Source organism: Heloderma suspectum, chromosome 9 (genome assembly GCF_057233095.1).
Source record: "Heloderma suspectum isolate Gila_16-S chromosome 9, 16-S_ref, whole genome shotgun sequence".
NCBI classification, from domain to species: Eukaryota; Metazoa; Chordata; class Lepidosauria; order Squamata; family Helodermatidae; genus Heloderma; species Heloderma suspectum.
Window position 1 is genome coordinate 29,652,486 of NC_139466.1, and position 22,822 is coordinate 29,675,307.

At 40.5% G+C, this 22,822-nt stretch overlaps 1 protein-coding gene across 3 annotated transcripts in view; it reads left to right on the forward strand.

Annotated features, from left to right (window-relative positions):
• The window catches only part of RPS6KA6 (ribosomal protein S6 kinase A6), a 68,039-nt gene extending 46,240 nt beyond the window's left edge, over nucleotides 1-21,799 (forward strand). For all 3 annotated transcript variants that reach the window (XM_084814032.1, XM_084814033.1, XM_084814034.1), the window contains 14 exons: nucleotides 4,465-4,607; nucleotides 5,637-5,707; nucleotides 6,995-7,083; nucleotides 9,363-9,427; nucleotides 10,179-10,281; nucleotides 10,777-10,901; nucleotides 12,143-12,268; nucleotides 13,512-13,601; nucleotides 14,688-14,846; nucleotides 15,671-15,832; nucleotides 16,265-16,341; nucleotides 16,605-16,722; nucleotides 19,795-19,935; nucleotides 20,037-21,799. In XM_084814032.1, the coding sequence (XP_084670158.1) occupies nucleotides 4,465-4,607; nucleotides 5,637-5,707; nucleotides 6,995-7,083; nucleotides 9,363-9,427; nucleotides 10,179-10,281; nucleotides 10,777-10,901; nucleotides 12,143-12,268; nucleotides 13,512-13,601; nucleotides 14,688-14,846; nucleotides 15,671-15,832; nucleotides 16,265-16,341; nucleotides 16,605-16,722; nucleotides 19,795-19,935; nucleotides 20,037-20,162 (1,595 nt within the window). In that variant the 3' untranslated portion in view covers nucleotides 20,163-21,799. The remainder of the gene's footprint in view (nucleotides 1-4,464; nucleotides 4,608-5,636; nucleotides 5,708-6,994; nucleotides 7,084-9,362; nucleotides 9,428-10,178; nucleotides 10,282-10,776; nucleotides 10,902-12,142; nucleotides 12,269-13,511; nucleotides 13,602-14,687; nucleotides 14,847-15,670; nucleotides 15,833-16,264; nucleotides 16,342-16,604; nucleotides 16,723-19,794; nucleotides 19,936-20,036) is intronic.
• The last annotated feature ends 1,023 nt before the right edge of the window (nucleotides 21,800-22,822 follow it).

Consider the following 22,822-nt stretch of genomic DNA (forward strand, 5'->3'; position numbering starts at 1 on the left):
TAATAACATAATGAGATCTTTTAGCAATTCATAGCCAACAATTCATTCCATATTTGCATCTTCTAAAGTATGCCATCGTTTTGAAATTTCTTTTTGTAACACATTTTAGCACTGAGATTTCAAACCATGCCATCACAATAGCCATGGTGGGATGCAACAATAAGCCAGGGTTCCGAAAAATCCTGGCTTATCGTTTACAAGCAGTGTGCTTGTGCATGCTGCCCAATTGTTCCTGCTGTAAGCGGGAGCAGCTAAACAAACCACAAACCCTCTGTGGTTTGTTTATCATGACACTTGTATTGAGAACTCTGGCTTGTCTCTCTGCAAACAAAGTTCTTAAGCTAACAACAAACCATGGTTTATGACTCAAGATTGTTTGGGGAGAGACAAGGCAGAGTCCCCAGTTCAGACATCACGAGAAACAAACCATCGATGGAGAGCCTCACTATAGCTTGTGAGGGGAAAGTATATCTATTCCAATTAGGGATGTTGTGAGAGTCTGCGGGGGTGGCGTCTGATTGTCTCACCTGCCCTCCCACACCCTCGCAGACCCGCTCAGCAAGTACCCCGCAGCTCAGCGGGTGCCCGGCAGCTGCCTGTCCTCCCTAGCGAGCCGCCATTGTGTGCAATAATGGCTGCTTGGCCGCTTCTGGGTAGGTAATGTTGTGTAATTGGCAACCGTAAAGGGGCCATTTACACAACATTACAAGTGTGAATGGAGCATTCATGCTTGTAATGTTGCATAGATGGCCCCTTTTTGGCTGCCAATTATGCAACATTACCTATCCAGAAGTAGCCAAGCCTCCATTGTTGCACACAGTGGTGGCTTGTTAGGGAGGATGGGCAGCCCTGAGGCTTCGTTGGGTGCTCGCCAGGCCACAACGAAGCTTGCGTGGCACCGTGAGCAGGGGTGGGCAGCAGCGGCAGCTCGGCGAGTGCCTGACAAAGCTGAGCATGGGTGAGTCTATCCATCCCTAATTCCAATTTTGTGAATTTTATGGATGCTGTCTATAGCACTTTCAATCACCGTTGATTATGTGTTCTTATTTTGTTTATGACTGTAATTTCTGAGGTACTTTTGGTGGGAGACATGAGGAGGCTGGGGGATGTTGACCTGGTATTGAATGGGGTACAGCTACCCTTGAAAGACCAGGTCCACAGCCTGGGGGTCATTTTGGACTCCCAGCTGTCCATGGAGGCTCAGGTGTCAGCTGTGAGCTGGACAGCGCTGTATCAACTCTATCTGATATGGCGGCTGCACCCCTTCCTTCCCAACCATCTGCTCCCATCGGTAGTACATGCCCTGGTCTCCTCTCGTTTAGACTACTGTAATGTGCTCTACTTGGGGTTACCCTTGAAGACGGTTTGGAAGCTGCAGCTGGTACAGAACGCAGCGGCTCGCCTGATTAAAGGCAGCCACCGGCAAGATCACATCACTCCAGTGCTGAAGGAGTTGCACTGGTTACCAAATTCAAGGTGTTAGTTTTGACCTTTAAAAACCTATATGGTTCCAGCCCAGCCTATCTTAAGGAGCGCCTCCATCAACACCAGACTGGCCGCTTAACAAGATCAGCCTCAGATGGCCTTCTCTCTGTCTCATCAGCCAGGACAGCTAGACTGGTGGGGACGAGGGAGAGGGCCTTTTCTGTGGTGGCCCCCACTCTGTGGAACTCCCTCCCTAGGGAACTCCGTCATGCCCCCTCTTTAATGAGCTTCCGCCGTGCATTAAAAACCTGGTTGTTCAGGCAGGCATTTGGGGTGGGTTAGGGTATTTTAGAAAATGTTTTTATTGTAGAATTTTATTGTTCTAAACTGTTTTATTATATGTTGTACATTGCCCAGAGTGGCTGGGTAACTAGCCAGATGGGCGATTAATAAATTTAATCAATAATAATAATAATAATAATAATAATTTCCTTAATAATTGAAACAAGAAATGCTACATATGCTTTTTGCCCTTCCAGAGGGAGATGGCTAGATTTCTTGGCCCATTTTTTAATCTAAACATAGTGCCCCCTGCCCCCCCATTACACCTTGATGAAATCTGTGTAGAACAGGGGTTCGTGAAAGGATTCTGTAGGCAATTGGCTTCCTACTATCATGTGAATGCAAGCGTTAAATCAAACTTCCGGTTTATGTGATAACTAAAGAGCCCGTTGAGGCTTTCAAGAACCAATTGCATGTGGATCTATCATGTCAACCTAAAACTGAAGTACTACTGTCCATGATTCTAACCATCGTTAGACCTCCCATCTCTCATGCAAATTCCCACCTCCATTTCATTTTCAGAGCCTAACCACGGTTAGCTCAAACCACAACTTAAAACCTAGCCATAGCTGCAAATGACAATTTGGCGCTAAACATGGTTAATAAAAATACTGATACAAGCATAACGCTGCACCATAGTTGGTTCCAAAACATAAAGTGGGGAGAGCAAAACTAGCATGTGAGAGGAGAGGGGCAAGGAGCATGGAAGCCTCTTGGTTAGGCAATTGGGCACTGATTAGAATGTACTATTGTTTATTATTTATTGTATTTTTATCCCGCTCCTCAGCCAAAAAAGGATCCCAGAGTGGCTTACAATCAATGAGCAAAGAAGATGGTCCCTACCCCCAGGCTTACAATCTAAAAAAGACACGATACACAAGGAAAAGGCTATGGGGAGGGAGAGGAAGAAAACAGAATTAGGTAGACTGTCAGCAGGGCTGGTGGGATGGCCCTGTTCCCCCCTCTCATCTCCCAAAGGAGGGGCAGTCCCACTAGGCTTTCATGTTGGAGGAAATATAATTGTGTGAATCCTGAGCATTTCTGTTACTATTCAAAAAGGAAGTTGGCTTAAATTGAAGTTCACTGCCCACAAAAAAGAGAGATACATACTGGAATGATCCTTAGTTAAAAACAGCTAGCTTTGTCTTTGTACCCTTTTATTAATCTATAGACTCTGCTCCTGGACACTGGTGGAAGCCATGCAGTGGTCAAAGCCATGATCTCCAAAAGCTTTACTCACAACTGGGCAAAAGCCATGTCCCTTACCTATTTTCCCCTCCAAACTTTCATAATAGTAGCTTTTTAAAACTAAATAGCAGCTTGTCTCTTTTTCAGTATGAGCTGCTGCAGGCATATTTCTATGTAGCTTTTTTGGATCATACCCATAATTTGCTAGGATAGATTAATAAATCAGGACTTTTCCATTTTACTTGTGAACCATTTAGCTTTGCCTTTGAATGACATGCTTAACATATTACAAGGATTTGATGAGGATTTCCCTGTTTACAGAGTGGCCCAGTTTGCATGACAAGAGGGTAGTTAATAGGCCATGGAAGCTTGTTAACCACCCCCGCCCGTCCCTCCCGATTTACCTAAATACCCTTGCCTACCCTTGCCAGGTGCAGCTTGTCGTGACACCCAATCCCAGCAAAAGTGAGTGGCTAGGGTGGTTAACAAACCACTCAGCAGCCGTAGGCCATGGGTTCTAGGTGGTTTGTTAACCTTTCTAGCCACCCACCTTTGCTGGGTTTGAATGTCACAACAAGCCATGTCCAACCAGGGTAATTAGGTAAATCAGGTGGCTCATGACCAGTGTTATTAACCATCATCTTGTCATGTGAACTTGGTCAATGTCTTGATATGAGGGCTACTCATTTAATTAAACTGTGCTCGCCTTATATCCACTGTGTGTACTGTTTGTGTGCCTCATTGAATGTACAAATACAAAGAAATGCTTTTTTTGTATGTACATACTACGTTCAAGCTGGGAACATGCCTCACCTTTTGTAGGCTTACCTTAAATACAGGTTTTTATGTTGTCTGCAATATGATAGGCCAAGGAGGAGTTAATAAATATTTACAAGAGTCCTTAAGTACAGCAACCACAACTTACCTCTCATCCATCATTTGGCCTTTGAGGCAGTCATATAATATTAATTAAAGTGAGGATCTGAAGCCAATGTACTACAGGAAATGGTTCAATAGGCAATGCTATGCTGTTGTGCAGTTTGCATAGATTTCGATGGGGCTTGTACAGGAGATTTTCAGTTTTTCTCTTTAATTTGAGAGTTCATTGATTAGCTGTAATTGGTCCTATTTCTACTGTCCTGTGGTCTATAGCAGATGAGGGGATCCTGTGACCCTCCAGGTGTTGCTGGACTCCAACTCCATTTAGTTATTACACTTCTATACCACCCAAATGCCAAAGCTCTCTGGGCAGTTTACAAAAGATTTAAACCTTAAAAATACAATATCAAATATAATATAAACACCCTAATTATTGACAGTGCTGGCCTAGGCTGAAAGGAGTTGGAGTCCAGCAACATCTGAGGGTCCACAGGATCCCCAGCCCTGGTGTGTGTGTGTGTGTGTACACACACGCACACACTCCTAATTGATTCACATTGCTTCTGTTTTCAATATTCTACTGCTGCATGAAGTTTCTTTACTTGATATATCTTTATAATATTGTTTTAGACTTTGGCCTCAGCAAAGAATCAGTCGATCAAGAGAAGAAAGCCTATTCTTTCTGTGGTACTGTAGAATACATGGCACCTGAAGTTGTAAACAGGCGAGGCCACAACCAGAGTGCCGATTGGTGGTCATTTGGTGTTCTTATGGTACTGTTTATTTCATTGCTTAGTTTTACATAACAAGCGGATGTGCTGCTTGATGTTGCCAAGGATATATGAATGCTATCCATAAGTTTTTGAGATTGTGGACAGATTTAGTATAGCATTATGCTGCTCAGGTTACAATCTGAGAACAAATTTTAAGTTCTAATAGTACTTTATCTTTGACTGATTTTTGTAATTTGGCAGTATCCAGTGCTGCCCTTGCACTTCTGCTGATGGTGTTGCTCCAGCAGAGCCCACTGCCAGCACAACAGGAAGCTAGCGTTCCTAGAGCAACCCCGAAAGTGAAACAGAACATGCGTTTCCAGAATGGGACAGATCAGTGGTGCTCCCTTCTCTGAGCTTTCCTGACCTGTTCCATTCCAAAAATGAGTATTTTTGGCTCATTTCCAGTCGCTTTAGGAAGCACTAGCTTTCCATTGCACTAGAAGTGGGTCTCGCTGGCTCACAGGCAGCATTGGATACTGCCCACTGTTTCCTGAGTTGAGCTAAAAGCAGTTTAATTAAAGTGTATTAACCTGAATACATAGCTGAAAACATAGCAACATTTAAAACAATGCTTTGACAGTGACAGTCATAATATGTTTTGGTATAACAAGTTGGTTGAATGAGGAATATTATATTATGCTGTGTATATGCTTTTGTGGTTGTAATGGACTATTAAAACAAACCCATGGACAGATGAATTATCAGCCTTCATGGGTTTTTGTATGAAATATTACTTTAACACAAACAGAAGTATCTCTCTATGTTAAGCAAATGATCAATTCTTATATTTTTAGTAGTACCAAACTTAGCCAAACTGTTTATATTAAACTTTTTGTCTATCTGTTTTATTGTTGCTTAATTGTGTGCTGCTTTTCTGCCATAAATGGAATTCAGGACAGCTTAGCAAGATGGAGCTACTTATAATGGAGCCTTAAAGAGTTTTTAAAAAATAAAATAAAAATCCCAACGTCCATAATTTAAAAATTTATTTTCTAAATGTTTGCTGTTGATTTGTTTCTTTCCCAGTTTGAAATGCTTACTGGTACACTACCATTTCAAGGTAAAGATCGAAATGAAACTATGAATATGATACTCAAGTAAGTATTTTGTTCTATTTTCTCTGTCTAGAAATTACTCTATTTCTAAATATTTTCAAATGAAGAAAATATAACAAGAATTACATGTCAGTGATTTCACATTACCATCAATATACCAATTTGATTGCAAAGTAGGAAATAATAAAAAAGGTTTTTAAAAGGGTTCCTTCGTTACCTAAGCTACTGGAAAATGTTTGTGTGCAAGATGCACAAATTACTGTGATTACTTTTGCATGTTTTTATTTGTTTTAAATGTAATGTTGTTTAAGCTTTAAGTACTCTTGGAGGACTTATCAGGTTTTCTAAATAGTAAATGAGACTTACAGGCACATGGTTTAATCCTTACAATTGTGTTGGCAAATAAGGTGTTGGGGCTTGCCTGCAGCAGTGGTGCAGTGTTGCAAACTATGGCATTAGGCCAGTGTTGCAGAAAACCTGTTCTGGCAGCTTTTTATGCAAATGTTAAGATCACTGTCTTTATTTCTTATGTGTGGGCTGTTTTTTAAAAGTGTCATATAATGTTAGATAAGTTTCCCGGACTGTGCTGAACAGTGGGTTACTTGCAAGATTGTATATTTGTCTCTCCTGCTGTGGTGAGAGCTTTCATGACTTGATTCCAAGAAGGGGGGAGGCATGTGTTCTTGAGACGTGCGCACTGATTATAGTGTGGCGAAGGTGGGGAACTTTTGGCCCTCCAGATGTTGTTGAACTACAGCTCCTGTAAGTCTTGACCATTGGCCATGCTGGCTGGGAATGCTGGCAGTTGGACCCCAGCAGCATCTGGAAGGCCATAGGTTTCCCATCCTTGGTGGAGAATGGGGACAAAATTTTGTAAGTAATTCCACCAAACAGCCAGCCATCTAATGAAAGAAAGCACCATGGAATATAGTATTTCCAAAAAGTTTGTTTAGCCAGAACAGATTAAACTGGAAAATGTAATGCTGTATATATTACAATATGTAAAGTCAGTGTCATGAATAGTTAAAATCCTTCTATATTCTTGCTAAATCTGCACTTTTAGAGTACTTGGATTAAATCATTTAGGGCACAATCCTATGCAAGTTTAGACAGAAAGAAGTCCTACAACTCCCAGCATGCCCCAGCCAGCATGTGGAATGCTGGGAGTTGTAGGATGTTTTTCTGTCTAAACATGCATAAGATTGCACCCTTAATTTCCTGTCCTATTGAAGTGTATTGAACAGCTCACAAACTGCTTGCTTTTTCTTATGTTCATTTGATTTCTTGTTTAGTGACTATCCTTTGAACATAAATTCTCTCTTTTTCTAGAGCAAAACTTGGAATGCCGCAGTTCCTTAGTCCTGAAGCTCAAAGTCTTCTGAGGATGTTGTTTAAAAGGAATCCTTCAAATAGGTTAGGTAAGTTAGTATTCCTTAGATCAGGCTTCCCCAACCTGGGTCACTCCAGATGTTGTAGACTATACTTCCCATCAGTCCAGCCAGCATGGCTAATGATCAGGGGTGGAAGCTATAGTCTACAATATCTGTATGGACCCAGGTTGGGGAAAGCTTGCCTAGACCTTAAACAACAAATACTATGAAACATTCACAATCTGCTTATGAAACTTAAATCCCCCCTCTCAAATTACCATGGTCTAAAATTGGGGCTGTGCATGCTTACTCTGAGGTAAGTCCATCACACATACATGCATAGCTCTTCTAGGAAGAGGAATGTTGCTCTTCCCTAGCTGCAGGGAATGGCCAAAGAGGCTTTTCTTAAGTGTTAAAGAAAGAAAATAAATAAAACCCTCAGCCACCTCATCCTAAAAAGTAAAGTAACCCTCCTCCACTTCAAAGATTAATACCACATTGTGTTGTAACACATATATATATGGTGTATATATGTCAACACAGGCACTTCGCAAGACAAGAAAAGCTGGGGGAAGTTCTCATCACAGCAGGAGTATAGACGAGTTGTGCTGCAAAGACCCCTTGGATACATGCTAGGAGTAGGTGGAAGGACAAATGGGGAAACAAACCATGGCAAGCTGGCGAGCACCTTGATCGTCTGTCAGCAGCAGCGTGGCTTAGCGAGTGATAAACCAGTCCACCATGGCTTGTTTTTAGCATGGCTTATTGTGACATATGAGCAAGCCCAGAGAAAGCTTTCCCATAGTCAGCCAGTCTGGGATTTGAACAGCACCCAAGTTTGTTCTATTTTAACATGATAACACTGACACTGGGTATACTGGAACCTCAGTCCTTTTAGTATTATCGTAGAGTATCAATTAAGCAATTGATGCTGTCCAGAAAGTACAGCAGTCATAAAAGAGTTTTGAAAGAGCCAGTATCATAGAAGGAAATGTAAATACAATACACAACTTAAGAATAAGGGGAATTGTCTTTATAACCCAGCTCTGTGTGTCATCATACAGGCATAGTAATTTGCACCATTGGTTCCAACACTATTCTGTTGGTCAGGACCCAGTAGTATGAGAGCTTATTCTTTGCCATGCCAAAGAAGTGCCAATTTAGGAACTCTGGCAGTACTAAGAGGAACAAGTCTTCCAGTGTTTTATGGACACACTGGAGTGGAGGAGGCTAGTAAAGTTCTGTGCCATCTTTAAGCAAGACAAAGGTACTGGAGGGGGAGCTTAAGATACTGTGGAAGCTAAAGTAAAACGAACTTCTGCATTCTAACACAATTAATAGCATGCCATTTAAAAATTAAAAATAAAGTACTAAGAGGGCATAACAAATCACCCATGTAAATTGAAAACAGTAAATAAATGGGATGTTCTAGAACTGCAACCTGCTGACCTTCCTTTTTAAGCGTCTAAGAACTACTTGTGCCCAGCTTGTAATGAATCATATTAGTTTTCTCATAGTGAGCCATAATTCAATAATGTTGCTCATGCAGTTCATGTGACTGCTACAATTGAAAGTCAAGACTTCCACAAAGAACTTTTCACATCTATATAGTTGGGGCCATAGTATGAATAATTTAAAAAGTACTGTAGTGCCAAACATAAATTAGTGTTAGCTTCCTAATAAATGTGACCAGGATTTTAATTTTGATTTTATTTTTGTATTGATGAACAGATACTACAATGTGGGCAGTTGTAAACATTCTTGATTCTTTGTTCCCTTCACTTTCATTTAAAGTTAACTTGTAAAATGGGCTTGGTGTAGCTGAAGGTGCAAAAAGGCATGTTCTGAACCTTAGAATTCTTGTGTTGGCTCCAGACTTGGTCATACTTAGAGAAAACCCACTGAAATCAATGGTAGTTCAGTTAGTCATGACTTATGTTCCATTGGTTTTAGTGGGTCTATTCGAAGTATGACCAAGACTGGATCACTCTTGGTGTTTTTTTTAACTGTCATAGGTAGAGTTGTTCCATATCCTCAGACTTTCTCTTTAGTTAGCTATATAGAGCCTGAGATCCAAAGAGCTGCTTTCGGTCTGTCCAAGGGCTTGGAGGTGCCCAGTGACCTGTGTTTTTGTGATTTTTACATTCAGTAAGAGACTACTGTGTCCCACCTCCAGCTGCTTTTGAAAGTCCCTTCAGTTTTGAAACTGGCTTGTTGTGTAGCACGGACAAGGTGGGGAATGGGCCTCTTCTGGATGTCCTAAGATGTTTCTTTACCCTGTTTGATTTACAGTAATTGTAAGTACCTTGTGTGTCATGTCATTACAGGAGCTGGTCCTGATGGGGTTGAAGAAATAAAGAGGCATCCCTTCTTTTCAACTATTGACTGGAATGTGAGTACACAAAACAAAGTCTGTATTGATGTACTGTTGTACTACTGATGACCGAAATTTAACACATTACTTTGTAAATTTCGCAGTTTTTTTAGGCAAGGGGAAATACGTCAAATAGCTGAAGCAACAACAACTGACATATACTCTTGTCATCTTTATCAAAGAAAGAAAAGAAAAGATGACATGTGTGCAAGAGATGAGTTGGGAGAAAGATGATCCTATTTTTCTTCTGTTTTCCTTTCTCTTTTTTCAATTTAAGTGTACCTAATATGCACAGAGAACTTTGGGCTGGTGGCAGGGGAGGGCATGTAGAAAAGAAGTAGTAGAAAATCAGGGTAATCCAATGTTAAGAGAAACATCTACATTTTGATTCTATAATGTGTGTGTGGGGGGGAGGATATTGTTTGTGCAAAATATATGAGGTTGTATGCAATTGTGTCCCTCCACTCATACAAGGATCTTGGATCAAACAAGGCTTCTGTGAACAGAAGAGGAGGGAAAGGGAATGCTTGATTATTCTTCCTTCCCTTTGCAACCATCTCTGCCTCCCCCTGATTTACTCCAGAGGGTTGGGAGACCTTTTGGAACAGTGTGGGAGGTAGACAGGGGGCTCCAGGAGCAAGGAGAATGTGTAAAAATGGCTTTTTTCTCCTTTTTTTTCACCAGCTGAACCAAAGAAACTCCACATGGACACAGTTGTATACAACCCATGATAATCTGTGAAAGTAATATTTTATGATTCCAATTCCAGAAACTATACAGGAGAGAGATTCAGCCCCCATTTAAACCTGCTTCTGGAAGACCAGAAGACACATTTTGTTTTGACCCAGAATTCACAGCAAAAACGCCAAAAGGTAATATTGGTTGAAAAGAATATAATGCATTATTTCCCTCAGCCCAATCAATGGGTCAATCAATCAATAAAAAAATAAAAAATATAATATTCCAGTTAAAAACAAGGCATAAGAATAGGATCATATCTGCAGTCACCTCTTCACACATATTTGGTACACTGGCTGTATCAGTATCTAGAACATATCAGTACCTTGCTTCTTTTTTTAGATTTTTTAAAAAATCTTGCTTTTACCCAGCGTTATTTAACTGCTCCTTTTGCAGTTAATTTTCCAAGCTAAGTATTTTAAAAACAATCTGAGAAATAAGTCCAAGTTGTTCTCTCCCTTCTACCTTTGTCATAAGTTGCTGTTGTTGTTTGCTTATATGTCTGCTAAATTTATACTTGCCGTTATTTTTCGGAAAGGGAGACATTTTATAAGTCTGTAGTGAATAAAGTGTATTGCATTATAGATGTATTATGGGCAATCTTAACATTATGTGAATTTAACCATTAGATTCTCCAGGAGTTCCACCTAGTGCTAATGCACACCAGCTCTTCAAAGGCTTTAGCTTTGTTGCAACTACTGCCATAGAAGACCACAAATTCTCCCCTCTCAACAATATATTGCCAATAGTGCAGGTAACTTTTTTTTTCCAAACTAGGTTTTGCATGCACATATAACTACTGAAACAGCAAATTCTAGTTAGCGCATGTTAAAATTTGTAATAATTGCTTGTTAAGAAAATGTTGCTCCTATAAACTCAACCTTTTCTGCTTTGTAAGATGCTGTAGCAGCTTTCAAAGTAAACATAGTGATAGAAAGTTGTTGGTGTCAGAATTTGAAGGGGCTAGTTCACACACTTGCTCACCTGAAGGTAGTTGTTTATGGATTGGGGGGAGTATACATACTCCTCTGCACAGCTTATATAAAGCATTTAACATTTAGGCACAGGCAACTGGGCTTTCATGGAGCATCTCAGCCACACCATGGCCATGCTATCACATCAAGGTAATCCATGATTTAGTGTGATATGCAGAAGCAGGAACAAGTTGCAGTGAGCCTTAGACTCACATTCTTCCCTCTTCCTCCTGTGGGAAGCTTTGGAATGCTTTGGAAGCTTTAGCTTCTGCTTTTACTTAACTATATTTTGCTGTGTCATCCAGATTGACAAACTGTGCTTAATCATAACTATGGTTGGTTTCAAACAAGCCAGTTTCCGTAGATATGGTTGGAAATTGGCCTGTTTGAAACTAACCATTGTTAATATTAACTAGTTTGTCTGTCTAGACAGTATGATAAACCATGGTTGAGCAAAAGCTTCTGAACAGCTCTCAGGTGAGAGAGCTGAGAGAGAGCTGGGAGCTGAGAGAGAGGTGGGAGGGGAAATCTATGGGCCATTCTTACACATGTAAGAAGTTGAACTAAACTATGGTATGTGCAAACAGAGACAATGTCTCATATGTTCAGTGAGGAGAAGCATGGGTGCTTCCACTCCCTCCACCCCAGAACAATAGTCTTTGGCTAAGTGACTGTATGAACTTTGATGTAAATAACCAGTCCCTGAGCTGGCTTATGTTTCCCTCAGCTGCTATGCAGGAGTCCCTGTTTTGAGCTGTCAAAACTACCGTAGTTAAGTAGAATGAATAAAGTTGTGCCCTTTTCCCCCAGCACCATGCCTAGTTTGCTCTTATTGTTCCACCTATTTATTCTCCCTATTCTCCCACTTTGAGTGCACTGATGAAGCATCAAATTCCAAAGTATATTTGGCATAATATGTTTGGGAACTGTTTAATCTTTTACTGGAGTTTATGAAACTTCGTTAAGAATCATGTATATTAATAATACAGATTTTTAAATGACATTTTACATTTGCTTTTAGCAACTTCATGGGAATAGTGCACTATTCACAGATGCCTATGAACTTAAGGAGGACATTGGTGTTGGCTCCTACTCAGTGTGTAAGCGCTGCATCCACATAGCTTCAAACATGGAGTTTGCTGTGAAGGTATGTGTAAAACTCTTCCCCCCCCTCTCCCGCCCCATAGGCAGTATTAGTAAATGTCTAAATATTTAAAACAACCAACATGGAATTTACCACGTTCAGTAAATGCTTTATAGATCTTGGATCTTTTTTTTTTTACAACATTTGATTAATTTTAAGATTTTAATTCTTCTTACCTAGTTCATGCTAAGATTTCAAGAACTAACATTTATAAAACATAGGCCTGCCATTTTATTTTTTCTAGAACAGCCTGCTCATAAGATTGTTTAGCTGTAAACATTGCAGTAAATGGTTATACCCTTGCATATGTAGTGTAACCTTTATGCACTTGAGGAAGTAGGCTGTGACCTATGAAAACACTTACATTCTATTGGACTTACTTAGGATATTCAAGTAATAAGAATAAGCCTCTAAGGTGCTATTGTGCTCATTCTTTGTGTCCTGTAAACCAAAGGCAAACATGGAACATGGCTACCCAAAATTGTTTTTAAAGCTGCTAATCGCCTGGTTCTTTGAGGGTAAAGTTGGGTATAAATGGGATTAAATAAGGAGGGCCATAGTATGCCATCATATATCAACCTCTGACACTGGATCTGCATTAGGCAAATGTTGATCAGATCCCCACAACTAGTGCTGTCCCTTTTTTTCCTAGACAGTCATGTAATTACCATTAGCTATAAATAAAACTTGAGTATATGATATATTCAGCTAATGGTCGAGGGCAGATACAGCAGTAGTATGCAGTGTTTTCCCACTGTAGTTACTTGGCTTGGTAATTAAAATCTAGGCTCTTGAATGCCTTGCTTCTGGTTGTTCTGTAAAGGAGTTATATGTGCTCAAGAAACAGATTTCAGGTAGTGTATCATCTTTGTAATTAGCTTCAGGAAACATTCAAGGTTTCTTTTGATCTATAGAGTCCTAAGTAGTTTTGTCAGATTGCTGCCTTGTTCACAAGGTATAATTTTTAAGGTCATCTAAAAGTACAGTTTTGATAATGTATCACCTCTGCATCAACCTTGTACCACAGGGGTGATGACAAGAGAAATTCAGTGGTTTCCCCACAGGTATTGAGTACCCTTCCCTTGAAATGCACCAAAGCCTGAGCGTTAACATTTTCCAGAGGTGCTGTAAGACCTTGTTTGGGGTTGAACTTTAATGACAAGACTAATTTTACTTCATTACTACCTCTTACTAAAGTGTTGAATTTAATATTGTATAACCTTTTCATGCCATTTGATCTTTCTAGATAATTGACAAAAGTAAAAGAGATCCCTCTGAAGAAATTGAAATTCTGATGCGCTATGGACAGCATCCTAACATTATTACTCTAAAAGATGTATGTATTCTAGTTGGTTTCTGAAATAGTGAAATAGTCTGCATTGTTGCAGTGTAACAATGTCCTGTTACAACCTCTTTAATAACTGTCAGGGAAATATTCATTATTTCAGTGTACCTCATTAAAAAGCCATTACCATAACCCATTGCTATACCATGTGTTCAACTACTCATGTAGCCTTGCTATGGCAAAGACCACCTCTTTGCTTAGCCCAACAATCACAGACACACATATGCATGCAGAAATCTGTGCAGCAATGCTACCTGAATAAGAAGCAGGGTCATCTCATCATTGTTGTAGCATAATCTCATATTCAGACTGCGTTGTAGTTGCAGTTGTGTTGTAGGCTTTATTTCATGCTGGCATTCGTTGTTTTTTAGAATGTTTTAGAATGCTGTTGCTGTTTTTACTGTTTTTCTTACTGCATCAGTTTTTATTACTGTTGTACACTGTCTTGGGAGGACTCCTGCCCTGAAAGGTGGCTGAGAAATACTGTAAATAAATAAATTTGTTACTTGATAGTATGTTGTTGATGCCTGGCATTAAGTGTTGTTGATGCCTGACATTTATTGATGCCTGGTTTTCAATCAGTTGTAAAGACTTACATATGCAGTTAAAAGAAACAGTATGGACAAAATAAATGTGCATTTGAATCCACCATGGGAACCATTTGACTTGTTATGGTAAGGATGGGGAATAGGAAGCAAACACACTGACTTGCACTTCCTGGTTTCCCTGCTTATCGCTGTGTCTGTAATAACAAGAAAACTCTACAAATGTGAAGTGCAGATAAGCATCTTGACTTGAAGGCTAGGTTTAGGGTGTAGATCAGTGAATTGTAGCCCTTCTTCCCTCACGTGAATGCCCATCCCTTGGTTTCACATCCCTTGGTTCAATGTTACAACTGACAGTTGCTAAACTTAGCTAAATGAACAAAGGAGTGCTCCTAAATGCACTTCGAGAATACTAAGGTACACTCATAGTTCCTGCCTCTGTTTAGTGTAGATCTAGATGGACGACGCGATTTAAATACCTTGTACAGATTCCTTGGAAGACTTGTTACTCAACTGTATTAAACTTCTACAGGTGTACGATGATGGTAAATATATCTACCTTGTCACAGAATTGATGAAAGGAGGTGAGCTGCTAGATCGTATTCTCAGACAGAAGTATTTCTCCGAACGGGAAGCAAGTGCTGTATTGTATACCATCACTAAAACAGTTGACTACCTTCATTGTCAAGGAGTAAGTTGTGCACATTCTAATTACTTTCTATGTTTTATAATAATTACATTCCTAAACATCAATCCTAGGGGGCATATAGTTTTTTGGAATAACTTTGATCAGGTAAATACTCTGTTTAGAAGGAGTGAGCAACTTCTGTGGGACCCAGGACTGCACCACTCCCCACTGCCCCCAAAATTCAGTGGCACCACAATAAAAAGGCATAATTTTCCTTTAAAACAGGGCATGTGGGGAGCAGAATCACATTTCTGGGAGGTTTCCATGACTGCAATTCTACTTCCCCAAAAGGCACATGCTTCCCAACAAGGCAAAAAAGTATGCCTTCTTTTAAAGGAAAATTGTGCCTTTTTGTCGCTGCCACAGTGGCAGCCAGTGGGAGGATGGGAGGTGGCAGGGCCCACAAAAATGACTAGGGCAGGCCACGTGTTATACTGTTGTATAGTAACCAAGGATTGGCAGGATATTGCATTTAAAAGCTTAGTCAGATAACTGACAATCAAAGTTATATACAACACAAATGTTACTTGCTGGTAATCTGAATCTGTTGTTATGAAGGAACTGAGAACGTCAGTTCTAAAGGAATTTTTTTAACTGCAGTTGAACAAGCTGGTGGCCTGTTCATAATGCTTAGATTGAACTTAAATTGTAAATTGACTCAAAAATTAAATTGCCCATACTGTGGCCATTTGCATGTTTTTCTGCTTCTGTGTCTGAAGTACTCTTGTTTTACATATTGAAAAACCCATGCATTAAAACAGGTGCTGCTTTTTTCAAATTGCAGTCCAAACGTGTATATTTGTGTTTTGTGTGTGTGTGTTTTTAAGGTAGTACATCGAGACCTTAAACCCAGTAATATTTTATATATGGATGACTCTAATAATGCTGACTCCATCAGGATTTGTGATTTTGGTTTTGCAAAACAACTTCGGGGGGAGAATGGGCTTCTCTTAACCCCTTGCTACACTGCCAACTTTGTAGCACCAGAGGTATGTACATTTTTGCACATACTGTTCCAACATCTCAAAGTAGTTATGTTGTAAAATCTTTTTGCCTTGTATCTTCTAATAGAAAAAAATGAATTATGGTATCCTTTTTCTTATATCTTAGCTGTTGACTTATTTACCGTATTTGTTGACAGCTGTTCTTATAACTCAAGGCAGTTAACAAAGCGTTATGAATTCTGCTGAGGATAAAATACACTCTTAACATCTTGAAGCAAACATGTAAAGTCAGATTCTAATTTACATTGACTATTGTTACCTGTAATAGTGGAACATTTCAGAAAGGGGAGCTACAGTATTTAAATATAAATGTGGTGGGTTTTTCTGGATTTCCTCTAAAGCCATTTTACTTGGGCCTTTCCACTGATCATTCTTTCAGACAGTACAATGTAGCCTGTATTCTTATCTATTTTGTAGGTTCTCATGAGACAGGGATACGATGCAGCTTGTGATATTTGGAGCTTGGGTGTGCTCCTTTATACAATGTTGGCGGGGTAAGATTTTCTTTCTCGCATTTGATCATAATACTGAATGTTGCTTGCCTTCAGAGCTGTGGCTGTTCCCCTGTTTTCTAGCATTAGCACAGCATTTATAATAACGTATGAAATTTGGCAGTTCTTAATTTTAGTGAATAGGCCCTGATTATCTTTCTGTAAATTATCAAAGAGGTTAACACTCCAGGAAAGCAACATTGGTGTAACTTAAATGTAATAGAAGACAATGTATTGTAATCTTTTTCTTTTGTATTGAAACCCAGGTATACGCCTTTTGCCAATGGTCCCAATGATACCCCTGAGGAAATCCTGTTACGAATAGGCAGTGGAAAATTTTCTTTAAGCGGAGGCAACTGGGACACTGTTTCAGATGCAGCAAAGGTGTAAATGACTTTAATCTTATAATGTATGAGATATAGGCAACTGTGTAAGCATAGCAAAATAACGATGTTGGCAGAGATCAATAATTTACAGTATGAAATCTACAGAAAACTCACAAATAATTTTAAGGCATTTTATCTAAACATTTCAAAGTTAATTTTATCTTGAAAGCAATACTTAACACATCATTTTAGGCTTCAACAACACCTGTCTCCAAGGGATTTTTACCGGAGTTAATAAAAAACATTCTGTTCATTATTTTAAAAGTGCAGGCCAAAACTGCTGTTGTAGAACTCCTGTTGCAGAGATGTGTATCTCTTTAGTGTTCTGTTTATATAGCTGTATATTATGTAACTTGTGGCCACGTGATTATCCTCTTGTGTTCCTGTGACACTTGATATCTGAGGCTGCATTGATCTGGGGTTCTGATTCTGCCAGAGGTTCTGATTTCTGAAAGTAGATTATTTTGATTACCAAGATGAAACAAAACCACTTATGCAAAAGGATTTTGATAGAATCCTTTTACTGATAGAAAATTGATAGAAAATAGATGTATTGATAGAATAACAGTTCAAAGAATGGTTTATTGATAGAAAATACATGCAGAATATACATGCAAAGAAAGGTCACACTTCTCATCTGTCAATAAAGCTGTCACAGCTGAGTATCTATCTGGGCCCCCAAGGGAGACAGAGAAGCCGTTCCTAGGGCCACAAGTTTCTCCACGCTGGCTTGCATGTATATTGCCCTTTGGAGCGAGACCAAAGTGCAAAGCCTGTGATTGGATCTTGTATGCTTTTCTGCTAGATGTCCACCTCCAGCTCATGAGCTGAGAGGCAACACCTTTCTCCCCTGTCAGAAGCTAACGAGCCAGCACACACACATCCGGGAGAAGGACGGCTTCTCCCCCCATCCTCAAGGTGCTTGAAGCATCGCAGGCTGGGAAATTAATCACCCCCTCTCCAAGACTAGGGCCTCAACATTCCAGCTCCTGGGAGCAGGGCATCTCCCAGCTCTTCTGTGAGAATCAAGGCAGCACCATTATCTCTTTCACTTCATGAGATAATTGGGCAAAGACTTCACAATGTACAGTTGTTGACAAATGGAGCTGTACTTGCTTGAAACCCAATTCAGGCCTGGTGTAAAAGGCCTGCTTACTTAGCCATGAAACTGCTGGTTAAGCCAAATTACACAGGTCTACCACCAGCGTATAGGAACTCTGTGAAGTCCACTTTTTTGCTCAGTAACCAACTCACTACAGAGGCTTTTACTGTGCCACCACCTCTGAAATCGGAAGTTCATGTTTAGATGACAGTGATATGTAAGCAATAGGATTTTAAAATGGTATGAAGGTCCATACTAAAGCAGGGACGCAAAACCCGTAGGCCACATTCACCCCCCCCCCCCAAAGTCTTATCTCCTTCGGTGCTGCCATCACCAGTTAACTACAGTAGTTGTGGCCACTGCAAGTCCTACCGCTGCCGATCTTGCACCTGCAGATTGCACTCCCTGCACTGCCCATTTTTTCTTCTAAGCAACCTCTTGGAAAGGAAGCTGCTACTCTGGCAACTACTCAGAGGGCTGTATGGTTCCTGCCCTTTGAATGCTGCTGCTGCTGCTCTTCACTCCCTCCCCCAGAGATCTTCTCCCAGGTCGCTCTGTCCCCACCACTGCTAGCAGCGAGGAAAGACCAGTCTATCAGGATCCCTGGGTTGTGCATGTGTGTCTGCGCAACCTGCAAGTCAGCATCACATCTCGGGCCCAAAAAGGTTGTGCATATTTGTAGTAAAGGCATTGTCAGGGTGGAAACTGAGCCAATAGAGCCCCAGAGCAGTTCTGATTCTGAGGAGGAACAGCAATCCGTGGAAGAGGAGCTCGCTCATCTCTCACAAGCACAGCAGCTGGCACAGATTCCTCCGGCCAGCATTCCTGGGATAGATAGTGACCCTGGCAGTGAGAGAGTGCTGGAGGGGGGCTTGCTGGATGCTCGGTGCAGACGCAGGGAGCGACGACAGATGGAGAGCACAGAAAGGAGGCGTACCGCTCATTTGGCGCTCAAACAATGGTCGCGTCCCAAGGACCCAAGGGAAAGAGGGAGGATCTCTCCCTAGCCCATAAGTTCAGGGTCTTCCCGTGGTTCTCCTTCAAATGGGGACCAACTGCCTTACCTGGAGCTTAGGCTACTCTGCTATCTTTCCCCAGTGCTGTTCCTTGCTTTGTCGCTAGTGATTAGTATCTGAAAGAGTCATAAAGGAATAAAGTCTTGGAAAGAATCCTCGTCATCTGTGTCCTGAGTTGGCTATTGGTGGGGACTGCAAGAGGCAGCTAGGGTGCTCCTGACAGGCATAGGATAAAATACACGCAAAACAATGTACATATTAACCTTATATAGAACTCTCCATTAATCGTTCTTTAAAAGACTGCAATCTACAACCTGTGCAATTTACTAGTTCTGGAAGAATTCCTCTACACTTATGAAACTCAGTTGAGACTTTTAATGAATATAGCCTGATGCAGATGTAACGCTCCCAATCTACTGGTCATGTTAGGACATTGGGAACATTACATCTGCACCAAGCTGGAGTTGGTTATGGATGATAGCTAAAGGCAATACAGAAATACTTTGCACAAAAGATATTTCTGAACATGTCCTATTGCTTTCCTGAAATGTGTGCTAAGTCCCCTGTGGTCAAAATACAAAGCCCCACAGGAGCTGCAGTGCAGCCCTTCACAATGGGCTTCCCTATTCTCATCACTGAAGGGAGGCAACTCTGTTCACACATCCCCCTACCAACACACATTTGTCTCCCACTGGTCAGTAGCGGAATCTCTGGAAGTGGGAGTTCCTGCTCCTTGTGTAAACAGGACAAACAAGCTGGCTGTGATCAGCTGATCTCTATATTGCTTGCTATTACGTTTTGGAATGCGGGCCATGTTAAAAGCTTGGGCTAAAAGGTCACTCTAAACAGGGTATTATTGATGAGACCAGAGGAATCAAATTCCAACCCTTTGCACCCCACTCCCCTCCTGAGATTGAGTTCTAACTGTGCTATTTGTTTTACTTTAATCCAGGATTTGCTATCTCATATGCTACACGTAGATCCACATCAACGATATACTGCAGAACAAGTTCTTAAGCATTCATGGATAGCCTGTAGGGACCAGCTGCCACATTACCAGCTAAACAGGCAAGATGCGCCACATCTAGTAAAGGTAAAACTGGTATCATCCAATCTGTCAGTCCCTGTGGAAGATCTGTTGTTGTTACTGTGAATCATGATATGATTATTTCTTTTAATTTCATTATTTTCTAGGGGGCCATGGCTGCCACATATTCTGCACTGAATAACAAGACATTTCAGCCTGTGTTGGAACCTGTCGCAGCTTCAAGTTTAGCTCAACGGCGGAGCATGAAAAAGCTAACGTCAACAGACTTATAGTTCCACTGGGGCACTTAGCCAAAGTGGAGCAAGGGAAAAAATCCAATAAGTGGCTCTGTATCTGCCTGGCCTGTGATTTCAAAGGCATATACAAGTTCCTCCTACACTACTTGAATTCTGTTGAAGAAAGAAAAAAATGTTTGGAGGTTCAGGGGGATTCTTAATACGTTTTGCGGGAAGTGTCAGTGGTTCATTGAAGCAAAGCATCAGGGTACATCACAATGATCATGAGGAAATTCTGTACACAGTCCTTTTCAGAGATCTATTGCATTATGTTAATACTTTTAAATACTGTATAGTTTTTGCCCAATTTATAAAGAAATGGTTTAGGGGACCATAGACACTGAAGTTGTAAATTTAAAATTGAAAAAAAAAATAGTCAGTGTTTAGTATTTTTGCTATCTGGCCCTATTGTAAAGAGAAAAAATTAAACTTATGTGCTCTAGTTTTGTAAATTGGTCACTTTACCAATGGACTCCATTCACCCTAACTCACTGGTGCAACAAGGCAAGGACAACCCAAAGGGATATGCTAGTGCAAAATGCATGAGTGCTAAAATGGAAGCCCTAGACTTGCCTGATGCCAGGCAATTAAAGAAAATGTACAAAGAGAATCGGCCATGAATCTGCACTTCAATTATAGTGTGAAAGCCATCATTAGAACTATAGGACTGATCAGCCGGGGTGTGCCTTCATGTAAGGCTTTTGAGTGATGGTGGTGGTTGGGATAATAATCTATTATACTTTTAACATATAGCATCTCCATCACTGGAGGTTTTCAAGAAAAGGGCAAATAGATGTCTATTGTGTATGCTTTAGGTATAGAATTTAGGTTTAGAGTACCCTAGGGCTGTGAGTTGGTCTAGACAAGCCCCCTCCAACAATATGATCCTTCTGTGATAAGAGATTAGGTGTGTTGCATTTCCATAACATGGGCTGCACCCTTTTCATTTACTGTAGAAGGGATTTATCTGCACTGAGATTCTGAATACACACCCTCCAGAGTGAGAACCTAAAGGCTGACTGGTATTAAGACAGGCAGTTGAATCTACCTTGGTATCCACTGTGCTCTGTTATTGCTTTTTCCCTTTCCTCCATAATTTGGTTAACGTTTTGGTAGGGCTTTTTTCATATTGGGGTAGCAGTTCATTCATCCTGAATTGTAAGATACTGATGTTTTTATCACATAACATATTTCACAATGGTCTTTATTTATTCACACTTTATAGAAAAAGTTATATGATGTCATTTTTCAGACACTTTATAAAGATTTCAAAGGTAAATGCTTTGGTAAATATCCATGTCTTATTTTAAATCCTTCTAACTGCTGGATCTACGCTTTGAAATGTATTCTAGAACTTTTTCTGATCCAAGTTGGATCAAAATTTGTCTCAGTGGGGGCGTGGGGGGTAAAATCTTGCTGCCATTTCTAGCTGCATGTACCATAGCAGATCATAAATGCTGTGGTACTTCATAAGGAGATGGTCAGTATAGAATATGGCCTAGAAAAATTTAGAGCAGATGCTCAAGTTAACTCATACTGGATTTTAGATACATTGCAAATTGGTGTGTTTTCTCAGAAGATGTGAATTTATTAAAAAAAAAAAAAACATATACCAGTAAGCTTTAGCCTAGGCTGCATAATGATTCCACAGTATTTTGTTACAGCATATGCAGTTGCATATGCCCCAGGTCCAAAGAGGAAAAACACCAATATTGGCTCTTGAGTTAGTTTGTTGCAAGATGGGAACAGCTTATTGTTGGTAATCAAAAGCTTCATGTTGAAAGTATATAATCACCTATTTGATTTTGATCTGGGATAACAACTAATGCACACAGGAAGAGAGAGCTTGTTGAATACATGCATCTAAATATGAAAAACTTACTGATATTTTGAGTATTGTTAAATATCCTGGATTATTATTATTTTTAGTTTTTGTTGATGCTTCAGTTGGGAGTAACAAAGTAGCTCAAGCTGAAGACCTGAAATAGAATGCAACTTTTCTGAATTCATTAAATTGCCTCAAAGAATATACCAGCCTTCCCCAGCCTGGTGTCCTCCAGATCTGTTGGACGATAACTCCCATCATCCCAAGCCAGCATGGATATTGGGTGTTTTAGTCCAACATATCTGGAGCGGAAGGCTGGGACTCTATGATATCCTAGCTTCTGAGCATAACACACGTGAGGGGAAATATGCTGCATGTTTTCCATCCATTTCAGTGTCATCAGTAAATGTGATTTATGTTTTACGGGGGCAGGGGTTAATCCCACCCTCCCTCCAAGTTGCTCAGGACAGTGTATACGGTGTGTGTTCCCCTTTATCTGTATAGGAAAGCTGCCTCAAGCCAGATCAGGCTATCTGTCCACCTAACTAGTATTGTCTACTGTGACTGGGTCTTAGGCAGGGGTCTTTCCCAATACCTGTTACCTGCTCCTTTTGACTGAAGATGAAAGTCAGCAACTCTCTGAGGTGGAGTAGCTTGAGAAATAGTGGCTGCCATGAGGTCACCCAGCAGACTTTGTGGCTGAATGGGGTTTGAACTCGAGACTCTGGTCCTAGTCTGATATTCTAGCCAATATGAATGAACACTAAATCTTCAAAATATGCTCATGATAACTAATTAGCTAAGACTGTGTGAGAGTGCAAGGTAAACCAAA